The sequence below is a fragment of the Manis pentadactyla genome, chromosome 1 (assembly GCF_030020395.1).
Source record: "Manis pentadactyla isolate mManPen7 chromosome 1, mManPen7.hap1, whole genome shotgun sequence".
Taxonomy (NCBI): Eukaryota; Metazoa; Chordata; class Mammalia; order Pholidota; family Manidae; genus Manis; species Manis pentadactyla.
In genome coordinates this window covers 115533449-115557232 of record NC_080019.1, presented here as the reverse complement: position 1 = coordinate 115557232, position 23784 = coordinate 115533449, and the positions used below count along the sequence as shown (strand labels likewise).

Below are 23784 nucleotides of genomic sequence, written 5' to 3'. Positions count from 1 at the left end.
ATAACATGTGTTAAGTGCTTAAAAAATTCTAAAATGTGGGTATGCAATTTAATTAGTAGTTTGTTAAAACCTATACATGCTTATGTTACTCTACAAGAAGTTATGTCAAAGAAATAATCAATCTTCCCATGTTTTCTTCTGTCTGCTACTTCTATAGCTTTTCTTCTTCCTTCCTTCCTAATTACAGCCCTTTAGTAGAATTCGTGCCTCATATCGAAAATTACCGAGTATCATAATTCTTCCAGTGGTAAAGATACCTCAAGACAAATGCTGGGCATAGAAGCCACAGGGCATAAATCTGCAAAGAAGTAAAAAGCTAACCTTTTCAAACAATAAGGCTTCTCTCTCACTTACCAACTTTACATTTCCCTGTATGGCCCCGGAAGATGACTGGTTAGCCAGAGACGGGTAAGATTCCTCAAGGGAGGAACAACCTAAGACAGGCACAGTCGCAGGGGGGCCATCAGGTGAGAAATTGGGGATCAACAGAGGTGAGGCTTAGAACCTCACCCCCCTGTTTTGAGAGAAATCTTCTGCATCCTTTGATATTTTGTTGCCCTTGTCTAGCTTGGATTAATACTTAGTCTATAGGCACACACCTGATCATCTACATTTGCCCTCTGACAGCACTAAATTATGTTTTCTACCTTTATCTTGCATCTACCTACCCCTTCAGCATTTTATTAAAAAAATAAAAATAATAATAAGGGAGAAATGTGGGATTCACATATAAATCAAGTATAAAAATCAAATGAATAATCATATCTGACCTGATTCATGATACGTGATCAAAACCGAAAGTTTCTGTGATATGACTGCCCTTGCACTATTCACCATGTAAGAACTTATTCACTATGTAAGAACTTGTTCACCATGTAAGAACTTGTTTGTTATGCTTCAGAAGATTGGAGACTGTTGAGAATTAGGCTTGGGGTTGATTAATGATTGTACATTGAGTCCCCTATACAGAATTCATTGTTGTTAACAACTATTTGATCAATAAATATGAGAGATGCCCTCTCAAAAAAAAAATACTACAGTAATATATTCTCAGCAAGTTGGCATGTTCAGAGAAATAAAAGTAACATGTTAGTTATCAAAAAAAATTCTAAAATGTCATATGTGTGAGGTATTTTAATGAGTGTTTCACAATGAATAGTTATATAATTGTTACAAGAATCAGAATGACTTTCTTCTAAAGGCTACTCTTTCTCGTTGAGCTCCCAGTCTGTCTGTTCAGTAGAACCCCATAGAAAGCTTCCAGACTTACTTGAGACTTGAAGTAAGTTTCTTGTGGGGTGGCAAGAACGTCTGCTGATGCGATGTCTAAATGCAGGAGCGTCTGCCGAAAAGAAGGGCGGTTGCGAGGCTTACTCTGCCTGAAAGTAAAAAGACACAACTTGTGCATTCCAGAATAGTGTCCAGGAGGATGAAGATTTTATCTACTTCATGAAAAACATTTCTGACTCCATGTATGGCTATATCTCAGGCAGTGTTGATATACTGAGGAGCGAAAGGAAAATGTAATTATGAGATACCACTATTGATTAAATGAGAATCTCTGGGATTGTTAGAGTAGACAGTTAGACGTAAGCAGGAGAAAAGGGTCAGCGCATCACTGAGAAAGACTCCTCCTTGGCCAACCCCTAAGTCTCCTTAGTTCCCAGTTCCACAGTCAAGGATGCCTATCTTATCAGGAGGTTCAGATAGTCAAGGACACCTAGATTGTCGAGGCCCCAGACCCCAGGGTTCCCTGATAACAGGGCATACTCAAGGAAAGACCTTGTCTGAAAGTAGCCTCACCTCATTAAAATAACATCTAAACCTAATTAGCATTGTGGTTTTGGCCCCCCTGTAGGCTTTGCTTAGGGACTTATGGGTAAAGGTGCTTGTGTACTAAGAAAAGCATTATGTAACTGAGAGCTGTCAATCAACCTGTGAAAGGGTGTAAGAGGCAGGGCAGGACTTCCTGCCATCTTAAAAACATAAAAACGAACCTAAGCCTAATAGCAGGGCTGCCTCTGGTTTCCAAACAGCTTGCTCTCCACCTCATGAAAGTGTGCTTATGCTTTGCTTAATAAACTCCTGCTGTTTAAAACTGTCCTAAGTCTGTCTCTTGATTGAATTCTTCCCTTTGAGAAGACAAGAATCGGGAAACAACGCATTCCTCGGGTAACAGGATCAGTAACCTGTTTGATAATAATAGTCCCTTAGGACTGGTAAAGTAATAACTGCTATCATTTATTAAGGCATTCTATTTCAAGATACACCAAATTCTTTATTAATAAATAGCTCCAAGGTGCCCAGTCTTTACACTATCAGGTGATTCACTCCAAATACATGCTGGAGTCTTCCTTGCAAGTGTTAGAGAAGCTTTAAATGTGGTTTTGAGGAGGAAGGTAGAAGTGAATATAAGGAGAAATATATTTCTTACCATGTCTGTTTCATGAGGATTTTGAATCCATCAGGGCAAGTGGAAGGAACTGGAAGGTGTAGGCTATTGCTTCCAACACCCCAAATAATGGCTGAAGAGTCTACATCTTTGTAAGGGATCTCTCCTGTCAGCAGCTCCCAAAGCACCACTCCAAAAGACCTAGAGTGGTACCAGGAACATGGACAGAAGATTACTTCAGAATGACTGGTTTGTATCTTAGTTCTTTATTAATTTTTAACCAAATACATATACTCAACTTTAAAATCCAAATACTGCTATAAGAACAAAAACAGCCAGGAAAACTCTGCAAAAGAAAATCAATAAGGGGTAACCATCACTACTTGGTATTAAGACATTTTATAAGGCTTCAATAATTAACTGTGATGCATGAATAGACAGAGTAATGGAATGGACTAGAAATCCAGAAATAGGTCAAACATATAGAGCAATTGAGTAGTATATGATAGAAGTGACATCTCAAACCAGAGGGGAAAAATGGATTATTCAATAAATGCTGTTGGGACAACTGGGGAAAAAATTAAATCTATACTTCATCTTACATCAGATAAAAATTCAAAATGAGTCAGAATTAAATGTGAAAAATGAAACTCCAAAAATCCTGCAAGAACACATGGGAAATTAAAAAATAAAACAAAAAACTCAGAGTGGTGAAGCCTTTTCTAATTATGAAATCCAGAAGCCATAAAAGGAGAGATTGATAAATTAAGCCACATTTTAAAAAAATCTGGCATGGAAAAAAAACTGCATCATAAGCAAAATAAGAAAATGTGAAAAGTATCTATAATTCATATACACACAAGGCTAATCTTCTTAATATATAAAATATTCTTATCAATTGATAAGAACAAAGATCAGAAAGCTTAGCAAAGGATAAGAATAGTACACAAATAAGAAATTACAAATGGTTTGTAATCACATAAAAAATGTGCAACCTACAAGAGGAGGAACACAAATTAAAACTGCACCCAAGACATTATTTTCTATCTATATTTGGCAAAAATCCAAAAGTTTAATACATTTTGTTGGTGAGACTGACAAAATACTTTTACATATTTCTTTTCAGAACATAAATTGGTATAATCCCAAAGGAGAACACTTTGATAATAATTACCCAAATTACAAATGATCCCACATTTCTACCTTATTTACTCTGGTGTCCTATGAAATTTTAATACATGCTATTATTTTGGTTTTAATCCTGAACGTTATCAATAGCCAATTTCAAGAATGGAAGAAAAGCAACTACAGGGAAATATACTGCCAATAGCAAAGATTTTTAGACTCAGAGGAGAAGTTGATAAAGATTTTTTAAATGCCTATAGGGGCTGTTTAATAAAAGGGCAAACAGCCCTATATACCTCAAATAGGTCTAAAGTACATAATTGTACCATAGCAAAGTACATCACTCATGTAAGTGATGATCTGAGTCACCAGGAACAAGTGCACTTGATTCAATGTATTTTATTTAAGAAGGAGAGCATTATGTAATATATTTCAGAAAGATTTTTCTACTAAAAGGTTGTTTGAAGTAAACATTCTGTTTTCTGTGAAGTTCAGCATATTCTGAGGGTCCCCCAAACTGATATTTAGTGAATGGATATTCACCCTAATTCCTCTTCCAATCTTTCTTACCATCTATCTTCACACTTGGGTAGTACCTCAGATAATAAGATTGATGTCAACCAGAAGTGAGCAAGGATAAAGAATATTTGGGAGAGGTAGAAGAGAGGAAGGAGAAAAGGGCTAATATGGTGAAAGTGGGATAGGACGTTCTAGTTGGCACAGATGGCGCCACTTACCATATATCAACTTTTTCAGAGACTGGTTCATTGCGTATCACCTCTGGTGCCATCCACGCGACTGTGCCAGCAAAGGACATCTTGGTGCTTTTATCACTGAGTTCCTTAGATGTACCAAAATCTGAAATTTTTACTGCATCTGTGTGAGTCACTAAAACACTTTAAAAAGAAATAAAGAAAACATCCAGATCATTAGTACTAATGAAAACCATGACTCTCATCGGCAACTGAAGATTTTGTCTGCAGCCTCCTGCGTTGTAGAATTCAGCTTGCAAGTTCCAATATTACTGGGGCATCAGCCATATACTAGAAATAGCATCATTCAAACTTGTGAGGCGACATAGCATAGTGGGCCTTTCATACCTGGTTTATCCTGCCTCTACCACTTGCTAACTGGGTGGCCTTTGCCAAATTACTTAATTCTTCTAATCCAGTTTTCTCATCTGTAAGATGGACACAATTTAGGTATCTTATACACAGTCAAAATCTTATCTACAGTCTTATCCACAATTCAAAAATGCAAAAGGTTCCGAAAATGGTGTATCAATAGTTTTCCGTTTGTGTGTGTGTCAATCACACTTTGTGTGATTGTCATAGGTTTTGCTGCAGAAATATGAATGTGGCTGATTATAGTATTGGCTCAGACTTTGCTGGGAGTGTAGATAACATTCTATGTTACCTTTCTGAAATCATCTGACTCCAAGAGTTTTGGATAAGAGATTATGGGTCTGTAATAATGACCTCATAAGATTTTCATTTGAATTAAATGGGGTAAGATGTGTAAAACACTCCTGCTCAATAACTATTGGTTTCCACCTTTGCTGGTCTCAGACAACCCACTAAGAAAAACACTTCTTTTAAAACACTGTTTAAATGACAGCCAACTAAAATCATACATTAGACCATGACACTAGGGACTCATTGTATTCAAAGGCTAGTTAGTATGCTGGGATCCACTAATGCTGATAAGAGAAAGCAGGAATAAGTTTAAGCTTAAATAGATTACACACAAGTTGTGCTTCACTTCTCACAGTAGTTAGCTGAAATGTGACCTGGGGCGAGCTGCTTTGGCTAGCCTTAAAGATGAATACAGTCTGGTACCAGTTGAGTCCAGAGTACCACTAGACTGAATACACTTGAAAAAACCTGTTTAGAACTCTATAATGTTAATGAACAGGGTTTCAGAAGCCGAATGATATAGAGACCTATTTTTAACAACTGAAGGCTTAGTACTCAAATAGTATCAGAATCAAAGTGGCTAGAAAGAAGAAAACTTCTCAATCCTCCCAGATCTTCTCTTGAAACAGTTCCTTCTCTGTTTGAACCAGGGACTTCATATTTGTCCTCCTCCCCACAAGTGTCAAAAGGCTCTCTATAAGCTTACAATTGCTTTAGAATACCTTCACCCACATCGGTCTGGTTTTTGTACCTGACATGTAACATGCACATAATTTAGGAATTTTAATTGAATGGTGTTAGTCTTGGTGACAATGCATAAGGATTTAAATATCATGAAATAGCAGAGATAACTGGAGAATTGATGGTATCAGTCACCATAAAAGTCAAAAAAGGTGATAAACACCTAGAAAGAAAAACACTAGAAACTTCCTCTTCTGCTCCTTCTGTGCTGCTCATGGGCCCTGCTGGCATGACAGGAGGGAATGGAGAATAGAGAAGATATGATATATGAACTTTTGTGGAATCTTCTCTGAGACAAAGGTGGGTCACACAGCCTAAAGATTTAATGTAGGTAATGAAATCCCTCTTTACAGCAAGTCAGATTGATCTTTGCCTTCTCAAAATTAGCTTGAACCCAAAGAAGCCAAGGCTGCTGGGGGCTTGGGGTGGTGCTGATAATGGAAAGGCTTACTAAGCAACCAACTTATTACTCTAAGTTTTAAATGACAGCAGTTAGAGCAGAATAGGATTTTATGTATTTTTTTAATTTCCTGAATTTGTCCTCTAGAATTAATTCTAAAGGAGAACAAGAAGGTTAAGGAGATTGACTTTGGCAACTATTTGGTGTACTTTCTGCGTATGTAGGGAAAACAAAAGCACCAGGTTACATTAATGTGAACACTATAATAAAGTTTATTTGTAAGTAACACAAGATGGTTATTCAGTGAGCTAACAACCATAATAAACATTGTTGAAAACTGTGATGATAAATAAAAGCTACTTTAAAGTTTATAATCAAGGGCCAATGGACAGTGACTGTAATGGGGTATGTGGGGGGGACTTGATAATAGGGGGAGTCCAGTAACCATAATGTTGTTCAAGTAATTGTATATTGATGATATAAAAAAAAGTTTATAATCAAGGACTGATTTGTATCTTCCATGGAGAAGAGGCAGGATTCATGGTGAATCCCTCACCTCTACATGATGAGGCAGGATGCAGTGGTCTTCAGTCTAAAAGTTCTGGGTTCAAGTCCTAGCTCTAGGACTTTGGGCTCTGAGCCCTAGTTTTTAGTATATAGAATAAGAATTATGATACTTGTTGTATTTGTCCCACACAATTTTTGCTAAGATCAAAGCAGATGTGAAAATGGACATTAAAAAATGTTGTAAACCATGAAAGCACCATGCAAATGTTTTTGAAAGAAGATTAATTCTTCTCTAAACCAAATTACAATGAGAAATAATAAAAATGTTTAAAAACAGGAACTGCACTGAAATACACCTTTTTTTCACTTCCTTGCTTTCTGTCATGTAATTTGAGGAACTAAATAAGCATTCCTCTTAGAGCAGTTATTAGTAGCCAAAGAATTACTCTCAAGATAGCTAGCTAGAAACAGTTCTGCTTCTCTTAAATAACCAGTTTATAGTATCTTATGGACACTGTGAACCTTATAACCATTTATTTCCTTCTTTTTTTAGACTCTAGGAAGCTCAAAGCCATGTTTATAGTCCACCTCTAACAACTGTACAGAATCTTATGGCATACATTTTGTGAACAAGCTTTAGTTTTAATGTTTTTATTTTCTCTTTGCCTCCATTTCTTATTCATCCATTTTTATCCTGTTTACACATTTCTGAAACTCATTTAAAAAAATGGTTTTGGGGGAACATACTAAGAAAACTTCAAATCAAGCCTTCAAATGGAAAAGTTTGGCATTAATTATCTGAGATGATGGGAACTGAATACTTCAGTTAATAATTAATTTTGTTTCAGTTGCACATTTAAAAAGCAACAAAAAGGAGAAACTAGTTTCAGGTGCCCAGACATATCTGCCATATAAGTAAGTAGGTAGGTCAACAACAACTCCCCAAACAGGCAAACAGAATTAGCTTCTGTGCTGGTTTAAACTGAACTGAAAGTATGATGTCTGTAAACTTCAACTATAGTTGATAAAATTCCTTATTTCAAAGCAATAAAAGGTGGCTGAAAAATTAACCCCAGAACTCACTTAGGTGATTTGAGATCACGATGAATAATTTTATGGAGATGCAAATAATTCATTCCACTTGCAATTCCTGTGGACCAGTCTACTAGTAATCGAGGTGTGATCTTCCTGCCAGCTCGCAAAACCTCGTAGAGTTGTCCATGGGCACAGTATTCCATGATGATACAATAACATGGGGCCTGAGTGCAAACACCCCTTTCAAGAAAACACAAACATATATATAAATATAAATACATGTATACACATTTACATTTATATTTTTAAAGAATACTTATTAAATTTAATAATTAAGACAAGTTCTCCATCAAGTTAATTTTTAAGTGCATAATCTTTCCTGATTCTTAAGTTACCATCAAAACTCCTCTAGTCTACATATTTCTCCTTTATGCATATAGACAATTTTAGTTTGTTTTTGTTCATTCTAGATATCTATATGCTGTGCTGTATCTGGTGCTTTTTCTGTGGGACCATTCCATCCTGGCACAAAGAGCACTTTCCTGAGATTTGTGTAGGCTGGATGGTGTGTTGTTTCAGATTGTTAGGAATAACTTAAATGCCTTCCTTTTAAAATTAAATAGAGGGATTTATACATAGTTTACAGAGAGAATTCAAATAAAATACCATTATTCTTACAATTATTTGGTGAATTTTAAATTTCTCAAATTTAAGATAACTAACTAGACTAAAGCCCAAAAAGAGCCAATTTTCTGTACTACATAGTCTTTGAAAAACATTTCTGTTGAGAACAAAAATGTTATACAATGTATTATACACATATGCAGCCTGTATTCCCATCAGTTCCTACATCTTCAGTGAAGCTTTTCCTGATTATTCGAGTCCAAAGAGCTCTTTCTCACTCTAAATTCCTATGCTGAGAGAGCCATTAGTTTTTCATACATCATTTTTCTGTCCCCATGTGGGCTCTTTGCAGGGAAAGGTCTTCAAATTCTCTGCTTTCTACAGCATGGCCTAGAAGTCCAGAGCAATTCCTTGACAAATACTTCTTAACTGCAACTTAATTTTCATTGCTGTAAAGCCTTCACACAAACACGCACAGAGGCAAGGGGTAGGAAGAAGGGTGTTCACATGAAAGAACATGTATTTGTCAGGCATGTTTACATTAATTTAATGTACCATGAACTGTATTATCTTTTCATTTCTACAGTTAAGTTTCAGAGAGAGAAACTGAATCATCCTAAATCATACAATTTTAAGTGACAGAGCTGGGACTCAAATCCAGTCTGTCGGACTTTAAAGCCCATGCTCTTTTCACTCACTATGCTAAGCTGCCTCCCTTTTAGTTTTTAACCTCTGTCCAGACAAGCAAAGTAGGGAATCCTATGTTAATATGTTACCTTACAAAAGTGGAACTAATCATATTAATTCTGCTCCACAGCTTTGTTTGAAGGATGAAAACAGAGAAGAAAAATTGGCATATGCAATTTTCTGTGTACCATCCCTTAGTGGTATGCATAACCTCCTTCAAAACTTAAGGTTGAGAGTATTCTGTCTTCAAGATGCCCAGCTAAAGTCTTCAGCCAACTCCCAAGTCATGTCTTACCTCTTAGGCTCCCATAGTGATGAAAGAATTTAATCATGTGAAAGTCTTATAACAGTAGGTTATGAAGCATATAATTAATCTTTATTTTCTGCTTTGATGTCCCCATCAAATGCCACAAAGCTATTTCTATTACTCTCCTATCATTTTCTAAGTTACCTGAATTCTCATGTTGATTTTTAATGAAATTTTTTTTTTCAAGTTTTTGTTACTTAACTTTTAGGAAACCTCAGTGGAGCACAAGTGCACAGCAACTAAAAACAGACAATTTAATTTTCATTACAGAAAAATAGCGAACAGGCACGAATAATGTAATATGCTTAAGAATATCAAAATAAATATTTATTTGAAGCTCCTCAGCATCCAATTCCACTGTTTTAACTTGTCACACTAACTTAGACAGAAAGGGTCTAACAGTGATAATGTTACGTGCTTTTCATCTTTCTTGACTGACGAATGAGAAGCAATCATTCCATCAACCACGTACTATGACAAGGCTTCTTAGTAGCTATAAATAACAGCCTGATAATCACTTCTAATTGCTACCTTTTCTTCCCCTCAGCACTCAACTCCATTAGGAACAGTCAGGTTGGGTTCTCTAAAAAGACTGATTTTAAAAATTGAGAGAATAAAGAATACAGTATTCTTTTCTTTCACTTCCCCTTCTGTACATGGTTCTTACTACAAAAGAAGCTGTAAGCACAGAAATCAGTATCCAGAGGGAGTACTAAAATCTAATCATGGCTTCAAATCTTCCAGACGGTCCTGAATGATTCATTGGCCAAGCAACACATGGCACAGATGGCTGCAAACATAACACTGCACAATGCCTCAAGAGCTTGGGGTAATGAACCAGAGACACAGCCTCACTATTGTTTTCCATGTAGAGGTAAAGACTATTCAAGCATTTTCAACTTAGAGAGTAGGGACCAGCAGCATAATGTTTGTCTAAAATGCTAAAACTTGCATAAGAGAGTAGGAGGGTCAGAAGAGTAAGGTGGAGACAAGATTGCAAGGAAAAAGGAAAAAGCAAAAGAAAAGAAGGAAAAATAGAGTCCTCACACTAATACTCTGAGGAGACATTTCTGCCTTCAGTTACCTAGGTCATCCTGCTGGAAAGCTCTCTTACCTGGGACACACAACTCTGTTCACACTGCAGGAGGCCAAAAAGCCATGTGTATGTACAGAACCTGCCTCAAACCCAGCATCCTAGTGATAAAAGCTTAAACATTTAGCTGAATGGCAGTTAAATAAATAGAAGGCTCTTCCTTCCATTTAGGATGGTGCAGCATACTGGAAGTGATATTCCCTCAGGGAAGTAAAATGAAGTAAAGAAGTAAGTCTTTGATAATAAATCTGCTTAAAATAATCCTTCTATTGCCTTTTGAAATGTATCATCTTTGTAAAGATTATAATTTGTCACTATAGTATTTCATTTTAGTCTCACATCCTCCTGGCCCTATTAGGGCAGCCAGTGATAGAATCTTTACAGCAAAAGAGGCTCTGTCCCATGTCCTCTGCATGGATGTTCCCTCTACAAGGAAACAAATCAAAGCATTTCACTTATTATCCCAGTTGAATGCTACTCTTCTTTTCATACCTCTTTCCTTTTCTATAATGGGTCTTGTTTGGAAGTCAAAACTCAACCTTATTACTCATTTAAACCCATTCTACAAAACCTGTACCAAGATTTCTATCCCTTACTTTGGGGATGTGATTCTAGTGAAAAATTATCACATGGCATGTTTAGCTTTATAATGAGAGTTTTATCAAGAAAAGATCCTGTTGGGGGCTGGGTAAAGTTTAGGAAAGGGGGATTTTTAAGCTATTCCACTTTTAGCTGTAGCCTCATTGGTTATATTATTTTCCAGGGGTGAAATATATATATATATATATATATATATATATATATATACAAAACATACCGAGAAGCCCTAGTTTCTAAACTTTCATCCTACCTAAAGGCACTTCCCTGTTCTCTACCTTCCCTCCTCTAAAGCCACTCACCATTCATCTGCTCAAGCCTAGGGCAAAATTAGAAGGCTAGCAAGAGAGGAAATTCAAGGGAAAGGTACTGGCAGGAGAGATTACATATATTTAGAGCTCAGCATGCCAAGTTCAGTGACTTCTACAAATTTACCTTTCAGCCTCTCCCTTTTGCCAGGGATTCCTGTCAATATGAAAATAACAGTCTGAACTAGAAAGATGTTTTCATACACTCTTGAAAACAATTACTTTGTGAAATGAACATAGCATATAACTTACTGTCATCAGTAACTCTACTATCATTAGATTTGGAAAGCTGAATGTTTGGCATTACTTGAAAAGGGATCTGGAAAAACCTGAGGCAGGGAGAAATACTCTGAAGGCACCTATATTATTACAATTTAGTATTTCAGAAGGGACACTAATAGAAATGAATTTTAAAAAATGTATCTGTTATTATAAGGACTAATTGCTCTCTGATCACTTCAGATGACAGCTTTCTTTTTTTATTGAATTCTAGGATATTCACATTATCTTGGAGTGACCTCTGTCTTCCTATTCATAAATGAGGTCAATTCAGCAGATCTGACTGCTTGGCAGGAATTTTCCCCCCAACCCCCCACCCCCCGACTCCCCCGTACCATGTACATCTCTTCCAAGCAGGGCTTGCTCTGGCAAAAAGAACTGCTAGATTATACGATCCTTAGAGACATGACTCCAATTGTTTTTTGGTACTCTCCCAAAGCACCTAGCACAGTGCTAAGTCTCTAGAGTGCTCTTGACATGTCTTTCAAAGCAGGAACATGTATGTAGATATTGGGGGAAACAAAATCTATTTCTTTAAAAAAAAGAGCCTTGACCTACTTGAAAGCGATGATGTTAGGGTGCTTCAACTTCCTCAAATGCTTGATATCCGTCTCATTCTGTTCTCTCACTTTCTTGATGGCCACCTCCTCTGCTCGGAACTTGCCCAAGAAGACAGCTCCTTGGGCTCCACTACCCAGCCACTGCAGTTCTGAGATCTCCTCAAATGGCACTTCCCAAGTATCTAGGCATACAAGCGAGAAACAAACACATCTCAGAATTTGCCCAGGGACCATTCTACAAGGCCACTCCAAAGGTACCAACTTTATCATCATCCAAAATGATCTCTAGCCTTTGACTACCACCTGGTAACTCCCCTCAAAATATACCCTTTCTATGAGCCTTGATACTATAGACAGATATTCATGTGTTAGTTTGTATCAATTTTTAACCAGTGAAATCAAGCAGATGAGAGATTTCCAATATTCTCTCCTCCAAACAAAACACATCTTGATATTCCCACAGTTTTACCTCCTGACTTCAAGCTTGCATGTTCAGTTTGCTTATCTGTCTCTATTCCACTATTCCTACCACATCACCCATTATAAGTGTTGTTTTATTTGTCTTTGAATTTCTAGTGCAAATGCTCAATTAATCCTTGTTGAATGAATTTTCAATGATACTCTCCTAAGGTCCTAATTGTGCATAATACTTGTATTAGTATTTACCTTTTATCAAGTACTTGCTATATGCCAGACATTAGCATTGTGCTTTACATTTCTCATCTGTTTATTCTTTCAAAGATCCTGTAAGTCTGGCCTTATTATAGTTAAAGAGGAGGAAACTAAGACATAGGGTGGCTAAGTGACTTACCTAAAGTCATATAGCTGGTAAGTGGCAGAACTGGGCCCAGAAGTTCAAAATTGATTCCAGGGACAGTACTTTCTCTATTATACCATATTGCCTCTCATGAGGTAATTGAGAGGATCATTACGCATGATATATTTACTCATATAGGTGCAGTATTTTCAAGTTTCTCTTTTTCTTAGGGTTTGGTTTTTCTTTGGACCAAAAATTGTAATGGAGTTCATTTCTAAATGGTTACATTATTGATGGTTCATATGTTCTTTATTGTTTTCTGTATTATATTTCTTTAACCAAAGCCTGTATTACTTTGATAATGAATAAAATATTATTTTAAATAAAACACTTCAGAAATTCAATCAACATGAGCTTTAAGCTCATGAAACTTACAAAGAAGAGTATAACCCATTGTTCCTTCTCCTTGTCCCCTTTTTACCAGTGTATTATCACTGCACTGGTAAGAAATGAACATCAAAGAGCTAAGAGTCCCACAGAGTGAGGAGAGGATGATGACAGTGTTAAAGGTTATGAGAGATTTTCATCCGATCACCAGTCACTAAAAGGCCGCTGTTCACAGAACACTGAACAAGTTGGTGATGATTTGGCTCTGAAGATATTCTGATCTTGAAAGCAAATCAACTCACCATCTACTATGTTGTTGATGAAGCAAGAGTAGAAAGAATTCAGTATCCAGAAGGGAACTACATTTCTCTCCTCTCCAATTTTCTCTGTCTCTTAAGAGATTCTGTAGATTCTTAATAAAATGTGGTTTCTCATTACAATGAGTAAACCACAGCCTTCCAAATATGAACATATAGAGCAGAAAAAATCACAGGGTGGTTTATAGCATGGGCATTTGTCTCATTCTTCTGCAATTAGCAGTAATAAAGGTTTCTGCTCTGTTGAAATGGAATAGATACTGTACAAAAACAAATCTCTCTGAAATCCAAGTAGCTCATAAATGAACAAATGATGCCAAGTGAGATTTAGGAGGAAACCGTAAGTTATAGGCTTGACTGTGGTCAGTGTCTTTTTGGCTTCTCAGGACTGACAAGTGTTCAGGGTCTCATGCAGCCCTGCTTTCATCCCCATTGGCTTCTCTGTGTGGCACATACAGGACCCAGATACTAACGGAGTTCTGTAAAGAGCTGTACCTGATAGGGGTCCAGTGAAGAACTAAACTGTCATTTTGACCATTCTGGGGCTGAATAAAATACTATTACTGGATTCTGGGCCAAGAATGTAACTGGGGAACTATTTCTCTGAAAAACTTAAAAAAGCCCACTTTACCCTAATTTTTAATATAGTAACTACTAAAATTAGATAGTTTTGGGGTATCTTTTTTCCTTTATTCACTAAATCTTTATTTACTGTTAAATACTAGAAACATTTGAAAGAAAAGAAAAAAAGTATTTTATCTGAAATCCCACTCCATCTAGTCTTTGTTAGTTTTCATCTGATCTTTGCTCATATGCACACAGCTATGTCAAAGTTGTAATATACATATTTTTTCTATTTTTTCGTGTATATGTAGTCCCCATGTATTTATAGTTTTTATTGTAAGCTTTAATAGTTGTTTACTATCCCCTCTTACCTTTTTATGTACTGTGTTTCATCTTACTGTTTGCTAATTTAAATTTGGTACTCTCTTCTTTCTTTATATTATTTCCTCAGACTCAATCCTTAGGTTAAATAGCTCAGTTTCCTGGCTATAGGTATACATTTTTAATTGCTCTCCATAAGATTTTACTGGATTTTGCTGACAGCAGTACCATATGAGTATGTTCTTTTTTACTGGAGCTTTGCCAGCAATTAATATTGTCAATTATTTTTTGGTGCTAATTTAATTAGGTATAAAATAGTTTTATTAGTTTATGCTGCTTTAATTGCCAGTAATGTAGAATATTTTCTCCATGTTTGTCTAGTTCTCACATCTGCTTTGTGTGAACTGTCAAATTTTTCCTTTGTGCATTTTTCTATCATGGCCTTGTAGTTATCATAAACTAGAAATTTTCTCTCTATTTCTTTGATATATATGAAAAAAATACTTTTACAAAAGGCTTTTTCTTTTAATTTTATTATTTTTGAAAAATGCATTTTTATAGTTGCCTGTCATTTCCTTTGTAATCTTTTCTACTGCCTAATCTATCACCTAAGAATCATCTATAGCTGATTTTTTAAAAATTTTAACCTGTACATCTATCTGGAGTTTATTTTGGTGTATGGTGTGAGGAGTGATGTAAATTATTTATTTCATAGTGTTAATTAGTGATTCCAAAATAATTTGTTAAGTAATTCTCTTTTCATAGATGTTTATATTTTCATGATGTTTATAATGTAATTTACAAAATGTAAACAAATAATGCCTATTATTTTGTATTTTGATAAAATGAGAAATGAGTTATTAAAATACAAATAATAAATTCATTTGGCATTCAAATATCAAAGGTTGAGGATATTATATTAAAGAGTAAAATTTTCTTCTACTAACAGGAGCTCATGCCTGTTACTCAGCTCTGTTCAGCCAAGTCTTAATTATCCATGGAAAAATAAAGGGGATAACAGCATTGTTAATTCAAGAACAGAGTATTACTTTAGTCACACTTCCATCAACCTGTTCACTAGAACTGATTGCCAGAAGTAAAATTGACTGATGTGATGTCCTATCCAAATGTCCCTGTCAATACCTAGTAGAGAGCTATGAAACAGGAAAATGGTAGGAAAAAGGAATTTTAGCAGTAAGTGTGTGTAAAATCGAGGGCCCAGATACTTGAAGAGCAAGATAACCTCATAACACTGGAAACTGGCTATGCGCTCTCCAGGGTTAGTCCCAACTTTCTGCTGTTTTTACATCTGTCCTGTTGGTACAGCTTGTACATTTTCCAGCTTGTATCTTCTGATTCATCACTATGATGACTATTTGAATTCCAATATTCACCATGAACTCCTAGGACCAAGAAAAAGCCACATGGCCACCCACTTTAATATGTAAGTTCTCTTTGGTCTGTATTTAGACATGTCTATGACAATACTTGCTTTGAGACTGGAAACTATTCGGTAATAAAAGATTTCATTTACACATACTACCTTACTTGGACCTCAGTACCAACATGCTAACTGGGAGTTGAAGACATTAAAACATTATTAAATCTAATGAAATTTCCTTCTAAGTACCAAATGCAGGGACACATCTGTTACATGTGCTATCCTTTGGTTAACTGTAATCCAGGATTAAAGATTAGCTCCTGATCCCACAGCTGACAAGGAAAAAACTGCACTTAGTTTCCGGACAGCAAATCTCTCCTAAGGTCCACAGCAACACCAGCCCACCAGAGGACATCCTACATCTGCTGAAGAGTTAGGTGGCTGCTATGCTCTGGTAAGCTTAGCTGACCAGATCTAGTTCTTATGGGAGACAATATTAGTTTACAGAACAATATAAAAAATTTAAAGGCTCCTTTTAACAGAGATACAGGGTGTGTCTGTTGCCCCTCTTTATGAACCTCAATGCTGCATCTGGATCCCAAGCCCTTCATATTACCACCAAAATAATGATTAGACTGGACAAATAAGACCCTAAAAGTCAAATATACTTTATCACATAAGCAGATATTAGGTTTGTGTCCAAGCAGAGAAGAGGGAACTTAATAAGAACAGTTATGACAAGTTTTATTTTCTCTTTGTGCTTATCTTTCTTCTCAATTTTTAAAATAGTAATACTGTTTGACAGAGTAGTGCCCAATCTTTGTGTGACTTAATTTTTTTGAAACCTTAAGATCACAGATGGGAAAAGAAAGTGGAATGGGCAGGGTATAGGAGTATGTAAGAGAGAGAGTGAGACAGACAGACAGAGAGACAAAACCCAGAGATTGACAAGGAGTACCTGGCATGGGGCAGGAATGGATGCTGTGGTTGACAAGTCCTAAGAAGTATACCTGGAATTGATAGATTTATTGGTAAAACCCAACATACTTATGGGGAATGGGTATAAAGGGAGAGGTAAGTATTGGTTTAAGAGAAAGTATTTCTGAAATAGAAAAAATGGAATGCATGAGAAAAGTGGTTAATGATGACTGATGTTGACTGGCTGTTGTGAAAAAGATGTTAACAGTCTTGACTAAATGAGAAGGGTATACATTTAAGGGAGGGTCAGAGAGTTCAACACTCAGTTATGAAGTAAATAAAACAATCTCATTCCTGGCCCATATTTTTCCTTTCCAAATTTCTTGCTGAGAGAATGCATAACAACTGAATCATTTACATCAGGCTACAAAGATATGTATCAGAAGCCTTAAAAGAAACAATCCCTTTGAACCCAACCATTCCTGTTCTAGGAATTTATCCTCAGGAAATTAAAGATATAATAAAAATAATCATAGATGTATGAAAATTAAGTAATAGATGCAGCGTGGCTTATAATCACTGAAATAGCAAACAAATTGTCAAGCAATGGAGGATTACTTAAATAAATAAAGGGATGGTCTCACAGTTTACTATTATGCAACCATTAAAATGATGAAGTGTATTTCATGATATGGAAATTGCCACAAAACGAAGTGAAAAAGTGTTACAGAACAATACGACTTCTTTTTTTTAACCACACACACACACACACACACACACACACACACACACACACACACACACACACACAAAGACTAACATAATATATGCCAACAACATTAATGGTGGCTATTCTCAGAAGACTGATGATCATATATTTTGACTTTTGGGGGAGAACTTAACTGTATGTTCCAATTTTTCTACATATATTACTTTGGTTATCAGGGGGAAAAAGTTCTTTTAAAGAATGTAAATGAAGTTATAAAGACACCAGGTCCATATGTCCTCTTTACTTCAAATGCATAATGTTTGAATTGAAATACATGAATATACATATTATACAATGATAGGAGCTAAAAATTTATGTTTTAAAAAGCTGTGGAATCTTGAAATAAGAATGCCTCTCAAGACTGATTAGATATTTGTCCTTTTCTCAAAATGTAAGCTTTCTGTACTTGACTGTAGGAAAATAATTCCTTTTTACTGCAACCTAAGGCAGGCCTGCAATCTTCAGGGGCACTACCATGTGGCTTCTGTATGGTTTTGAATTAGTCCAGCGGCCATCGGACTTTTTGACTGCATAAACTTTCAATAAAAAATTTTTAAACATTTACTATGTGATGTATTTATAAATCATATACCTGTACAACTTTATTAAAATACCAAATGTATATGAAAACATGCATGAAAATAGAAATTTACAGTGATGAGATAAAAGGAACAGGAGCTTTAACATTTTCCTCCTTATAATGAGCTCCGCATTGTCTTATCCATATTCCACTTTGGATACCACTGGACTGGCCAACTGCAAAAGATGGGCTTTGACCAAAACAGACCAGTCAAATGTGAATCTGTTCCATTCAGAAGTTCTGTAGGACTTGATATAGAGTATTCATCTGGCTAGCTCTTTAATTTGCCCACAGGTCAAAGGTGACCCAGGTAATGATGGTGGTGTGTTTACAAAGGAAGTATCCTCCAGGTCCATGCTCTGGCTTACCTTGCTGCTGCAACTTGTAATCAGTGGAATATGCCTTCCCAATGATATTCCATACAGGCCGTAAGCATCCAAATAGTCCTTCAAGAAACCCACCACTGCCACTGCCCGACCTGCTGAACTGAATCTTGATGTCTTCAGTGCCACTCATGCTCTCTCCATCCTCAGTGCTGCCGTGCCCCTGGGAAATGGCCAGCTCTGACTCGTCTTGTTCCCTTAGCTGGAGAACGCTGTTCTCAAACTGGTCCCTGCAGTCCTCGCTCACACTTGTCAGCACTGTTGTGGTGATGGGGCTGCTCACACCCTCAGTTAGCTCTGTTTGCAACACCCCCTTTTCCTGCTGGTCCTTAAGGAGCTTGGGTGAGGGCTGGCTCCCCATAGGTGCGAGTTCATCCTGTAGTCTATGAAAGGTTTTGTTTTCACTCGAGGATAAGTGTGGGGAGGAGGAGCAGCTCAGGTGCTCCTGAGGGTTGGCCATCGTGCCATGAGTGTGCCCAAGGTTCTGAGATGACACTCAGAGGCTTATTAGGACAGGGTGCTGATGTAAGCCATGGCTCCAAAACCTGGGGAAAAATGGGAGAAGGACATGAGGTCACCCTTTTCTTTAGTCATCCACATTACTACATTTTTGCTTATGAGAATAACAACATTGAAACAATGGGGATTTATATATATATATGTCTACATTATGGAATACTGGGCAGCAGTTAAAAATCATGTTGTAGTAGAGTATTTAATAACATGACAAAATGTTCATGAAATATTAAGATAAAAAATAGGTTGAACAATATATACAACATAAGTCATTAAAAAAATTTTTTAAAGGATACACAACACATATATAAGAAAAAAAACTGGATGAATATAGCCAAAGAATTAACAACAATTATTTCTAGGTAGTTAGATTTTTGGTTTATACTGTTGTATTTTTCAAGGTATTCCATGCATTCTGCATTAATATGTTGCTATGGAGTAAATGTTTGTGTCTTACCCCAAATTCATATGTTGAAATTTAACCCCAAAAATGAGGGCACTTGGAGGCTGGGCCTTTGGGAGGCCATTCGATCATGAGAGTGGAGCCCTCATTAATGGGATCAGTGCTTGCAAAGAGATCCCAGAGAGCTCCCACAGACCTTTGCCTCCTCTGCTCTATGAGGACAGTGAGAAGACAGCTATCTATTAATCAAGAAGCAGGCCCTTAGCAGATAAATTGAATCTGCCAGTACCTTGATCTTTGACTTCCCAGCCTCTAGGATTGTGAGAAATACATGTTTATTGTTTGAGGTTTTTAGTCTATGATATTTTTGTTATAGCAGGCTAAACAGATGAAGATATACATACATGTATATATTGTGTATATAATCAGAAAAAAAATACTTTCCCTTTACTCTTTGCTTTAATGCTTATCCACTGGGACACTGCTTTACTTTCTAAGGCACTCATTTAGTCATGTGGATACGTCTCTTGTGTATGTGACCAGATAATTCTAAGATAGAAAATTTGTTGTCACTGCACTGCACCAAATCTGGGGCAATACAACTAAGCTCCAGCTCCTTAAACTTACTCTTTGCCTCTGAGTAAGCCCATTAGCACCAATTTCCCAGGGCCACCCAACCTCTGAAAATAAAGACATAGAATTGTTTTACATTGGTCAGATCATACAAAGTCAATGTTAAATTTATTCAACATATGTCTTTTATCATAAGTTTACTTTCTTTTCAAATCCCCATACAATAGTCCTTCCTTCCTTCCCTCTATATTGAACATCTAGAATGTGTTAAGAGACCAGGGCATAAAGATGATCCTGCTTTACTGAGGTGGCCACAGACAGACCAACAAAGACTGACAGTACAGTGCTTATAATGGATCAACCAAATGCTCTGTAGCACTGAAGAGGGAGGGATAGTTTCAGGATTAGCTGCCCAAAGGTGGTAACTATTTACTGGTTTGAAGGAAGTATAGAAATGCATTAGGCAGGAAGAAAGATGAGTAAAAGAGGAAGGAGAGGGTACTACAGGTGTGGGGAAATATGAAAGGGGGCATGGAGGGATGAAGGATTATGGGAGAGATGAGAAGTCTAAGTGCTGGAATGAAGGTTATATTTAAGTATCTAGAGAAGGATGAGAATGGAGAAAAAGTCAGGGGCTAGACAGTAAGGAGCTTTGTATGCTATCCTGAAGGTGATGGAGAGTCATAGGATCCTATATTGGGGGTTATGGATAAAAATAAACCATCCATATGATATTAATTTCTCATTTTCATTATTATTGAGACCCAACTTTTAAGTCTTTCTCCCCCATTGCCATGCCCTATGAATAGCTTGTGTGAGAACCAATGAAAATACCCTATTCTTTGAACTCTCATGAATTCCTCTAACAGCTATTGAGCTCCTATTACATGCTATACAATGTGTTAGGCATTAATGAATAGTATATAGGTTCCTACTCTTTAGGAACTTATAATCTAGAGGGCAAGAAAAATTGCTAACAACAGCCAGATGGTTAGAGATGTGTACAAGGTATTATGGGAGTCCAGAAACACACATATCAAATATGCCTACAATGTCATAGAGGAAATTTTGTTTGAGTTGCAGCGTGAACCACAGGTCACTAGGAAGGTGAGACTAGGCACTCCAGCCACTACTGCAGAACAGGAGCAGGTAAGTCTTATGAAAGATGGACCAAGTTCAGATTTGGGGAGACCTGGATGACAATCTAGAGCTTTTGGATCTTATCCTTATGACAACAGGAAGCCAATTAAGGAATTTTAAGTGTGGGAGTGATTTGGTCAAATTTGTAATTTAAAAATCACATCTATAGAAATAGAGGTGGGACTGAAAGGAAAAGACTGAAGGTCAAATACCAGGAGAAAGAGTTCAAGTAAGAAATGATGAGGGCCTGAGCCAGGGCAGTAACAACGGCAATGAGGAGGAGGAGATAAATGTAAGAGGTAGAATCAGTAAAATCTAGTGATTAATTATAGACATGGGGGTTTGTGAGGAAAAGGAGAGGAGAAGATACTTGGGATAATGGACAAATGGGCAGTGTCATTAACTGAGATATCAAGTATCAGAAGAAGAGAATGTTTAAAAAGAAGGCAATTCCTTCAGCTATAGACAAAAGGTCTAAGCCTACTGTGTGTTTTATGCACTGGATCAGGATTTATTTATGTCATCTGATTTTAAAAATACACCTTGTCGAGAGGGATTTGAAGAAAGGTAAAGATGAGGGCTCCTTTAGCTCAGTGGAAGAAGTATCAAAATAATATAAGGGTGATCCAAGTTAAATTAAACAGGTATTTATTAAATGCATGCTAAGGGCTGTGCCATGTACTAGCTAGGTTCTATGGATACAGAACACTACTGTTACCATTACTACTTTTAATGATAAATAAGACAAAGTGCTTTACAATTTACAGCGACCTATGTACAAATCAATGATGTGCTGGCAAATTAGCTCTCCAGAAAAAAGAAATCCAACAATCCAATCTATAGTGTTTGCCAATTTCCCCATATAAATATTCCCACCATGACATATTTCAAGCTAGTAACAGTTAAATAACCTTACAAAGTTATTAAATATTTGACAATTGGCTCTTACAAATCAGTGATTAAACCAGCACCAGCACTATAATCCTTGTAATAGTGTCATTCTCATTTTGCAAAGAATTAAGATTTTCCAAGGTCACATATTGAGTAAGTGTTAGAGCAGGAATCAAAATTTGACTCAAAATTCAGATTTCCAAATTCCCTAACCTCTGATAATAACTCCTTACTTTCTTAGAATGTTTCACAGGTTATAAATGCTGTTGCCTATGATCTTGATCTGAACATGTGATCCCCTGTGTAAGGAAGCTAGAGCATGCAGTCATTATGCCTGCTTTTCACAGAAGGACACTAAAGCCTAGAGAGAGGTATGCTGAAGGTCACAGCACTAGAACTGGATACCAGATTATTTTTCCTCATCCCAAAACTCTCTTTTACCATACTGTTGCTGTAAGACATAGTTCCTTCCTTTGAAAGCTTATTGACTCCTTAAGGAGTTAATAATTACATGGAGGGCATCACATGCTGCCCACCCCACTCCCGTCATGACAAACGTGTCATGTCCTGTTACAGAGAGCCGTGAGAGGAGGGAAACCCTTAAGGGGGCAAGAGCAGTTGGCTCAGACTGGATAAAAAAGGTAATGCTTGAGATGAACCTCTGAAAGGAAGATGTGTCTGGGCCTGACAGAGGAAAGGAAGTCGAGGAGGCTAAGAGCATTAGCAGAGGGAGGGAAGCAGACATGACCAGGGCACATGAGAGGGTTGGTAACCCAGAAGGAAGGGAACAGCTGGCTAAGGCTCGGGACCAGTGTGTGACAAAGGCAACTCCTGCCTTCACATACGGGCTCTGAAAGCTCGTGAAATAATGCAGGTGATGATTTTTCCCCTTTAACACATCAGAGAGATAACTATCTGGATGAGGTGAAATTAAAAGGGACTTAAATTCTAGGGCATGGAGAACTTTGGGGGCTGGGAAGCTGCCTGCAAATATAAGGTTAAGGGAGGAAGAGAAAGTAAAAGTCAGAGCCCTTTGTCACACTGTTTCCTGAGTTGATCCCCATTCCCCTCACCCCATCTTCCCACTCTAATCCTTTTGTGGTCAGCTCTAACCTTTGATATTATGGATCCCCTCGTTTTTGCTTTCTTGCTGATCTCCTGCCACAACCTTGAGCTGTCTCTTGCATTGGGCCTCTGTGACCTTGCTCCACCTGATGTCTTGTCTTTGAAGACTGCTGACTTCATACCATCTGCCCTGGCCACTGCCTTAGCCATTACTTCCAATCATCCTTTGCCATTGAGACTCGTGGTTATCACAGGGCATACATTATGCTATTGGCTCACATCAAACTTGAGGATAATGCAAATACCCAAACGTGTATGTGAATTACAGCCAAACACCTATTTGTGCTATTTGTTCACTGCCTCAAACTACAGGGCTTTATAGTTAATTCCTGGCAAATTTCCATTTTGTCCATTTTTACCTGAGTTTCTCCCTAATGACAGACATCACACCGGAATGAGCTCATACACAAAAAGTTAGAAAATTATGTTTGTTTTGTAACCTCTTCCCATTTCTAAGTTAAGGGTACACATGAAGTGGACCTGTTCCCACTGGCACTAGGAACACATCTAAGGAAGAGAAAGGACTTCGGCTTGGCCTTCACACTCAGTCTGATACCATCAAGGAATATAGTCCAACCCACGTGTTATGCACATGAGAATCAAATTCCGGAGAATTGCTGACTTGTCCCATACAACTAATTAGTGGCAGAGCAGGGGTGAGTCCTCCTTGCTCAGCTTATACTCTTCCT

The 23784-nt window shown here is 37.1% G+C and overlaps 1 protein-coding gene across 10 annotated transcripts in view; it reads right to left on the bottom strand.

Moving 5' to 3' along the window:
* Positions 1-23784, bottom strand: part of MAP3K13 (mitogen-activated protein kinase kinase kinase 13) — a 171341-nt gene that overhangs the window by 22640 nt on the left and 124917 nt on the right. For all 10 annotated transcript variants that reach the window (XM_057500774.1, XM_057500775.1, XM_057500776.1 and 7 more), the window contains 6 exons: positions 18433-18992; positions 12069-12252; positions 7664-7855; positions 4255-4413; positions 2435-2593; positions 1271-1379 (listed from right to left, as the gene is read on the bottom strand). In XM_057500774.1, the coding sequence (XP_057356757.1) occupies positions 1271-1379; positions 2435-2593; positions 4255-4413; positions 7664-7855; positions 12069-12252; positions 18433-18907 (1278 nt within the window). In that variant the 5' untranslated portion in view covers positions 18908-18992. The remainder of the gene's footprint in view (positions 1-1270; positions 1380-2434; positions 2594-4254; positions 4414-7663; positions 7856-12068; positions 12253-18432; positions 18993-23784) is intronic.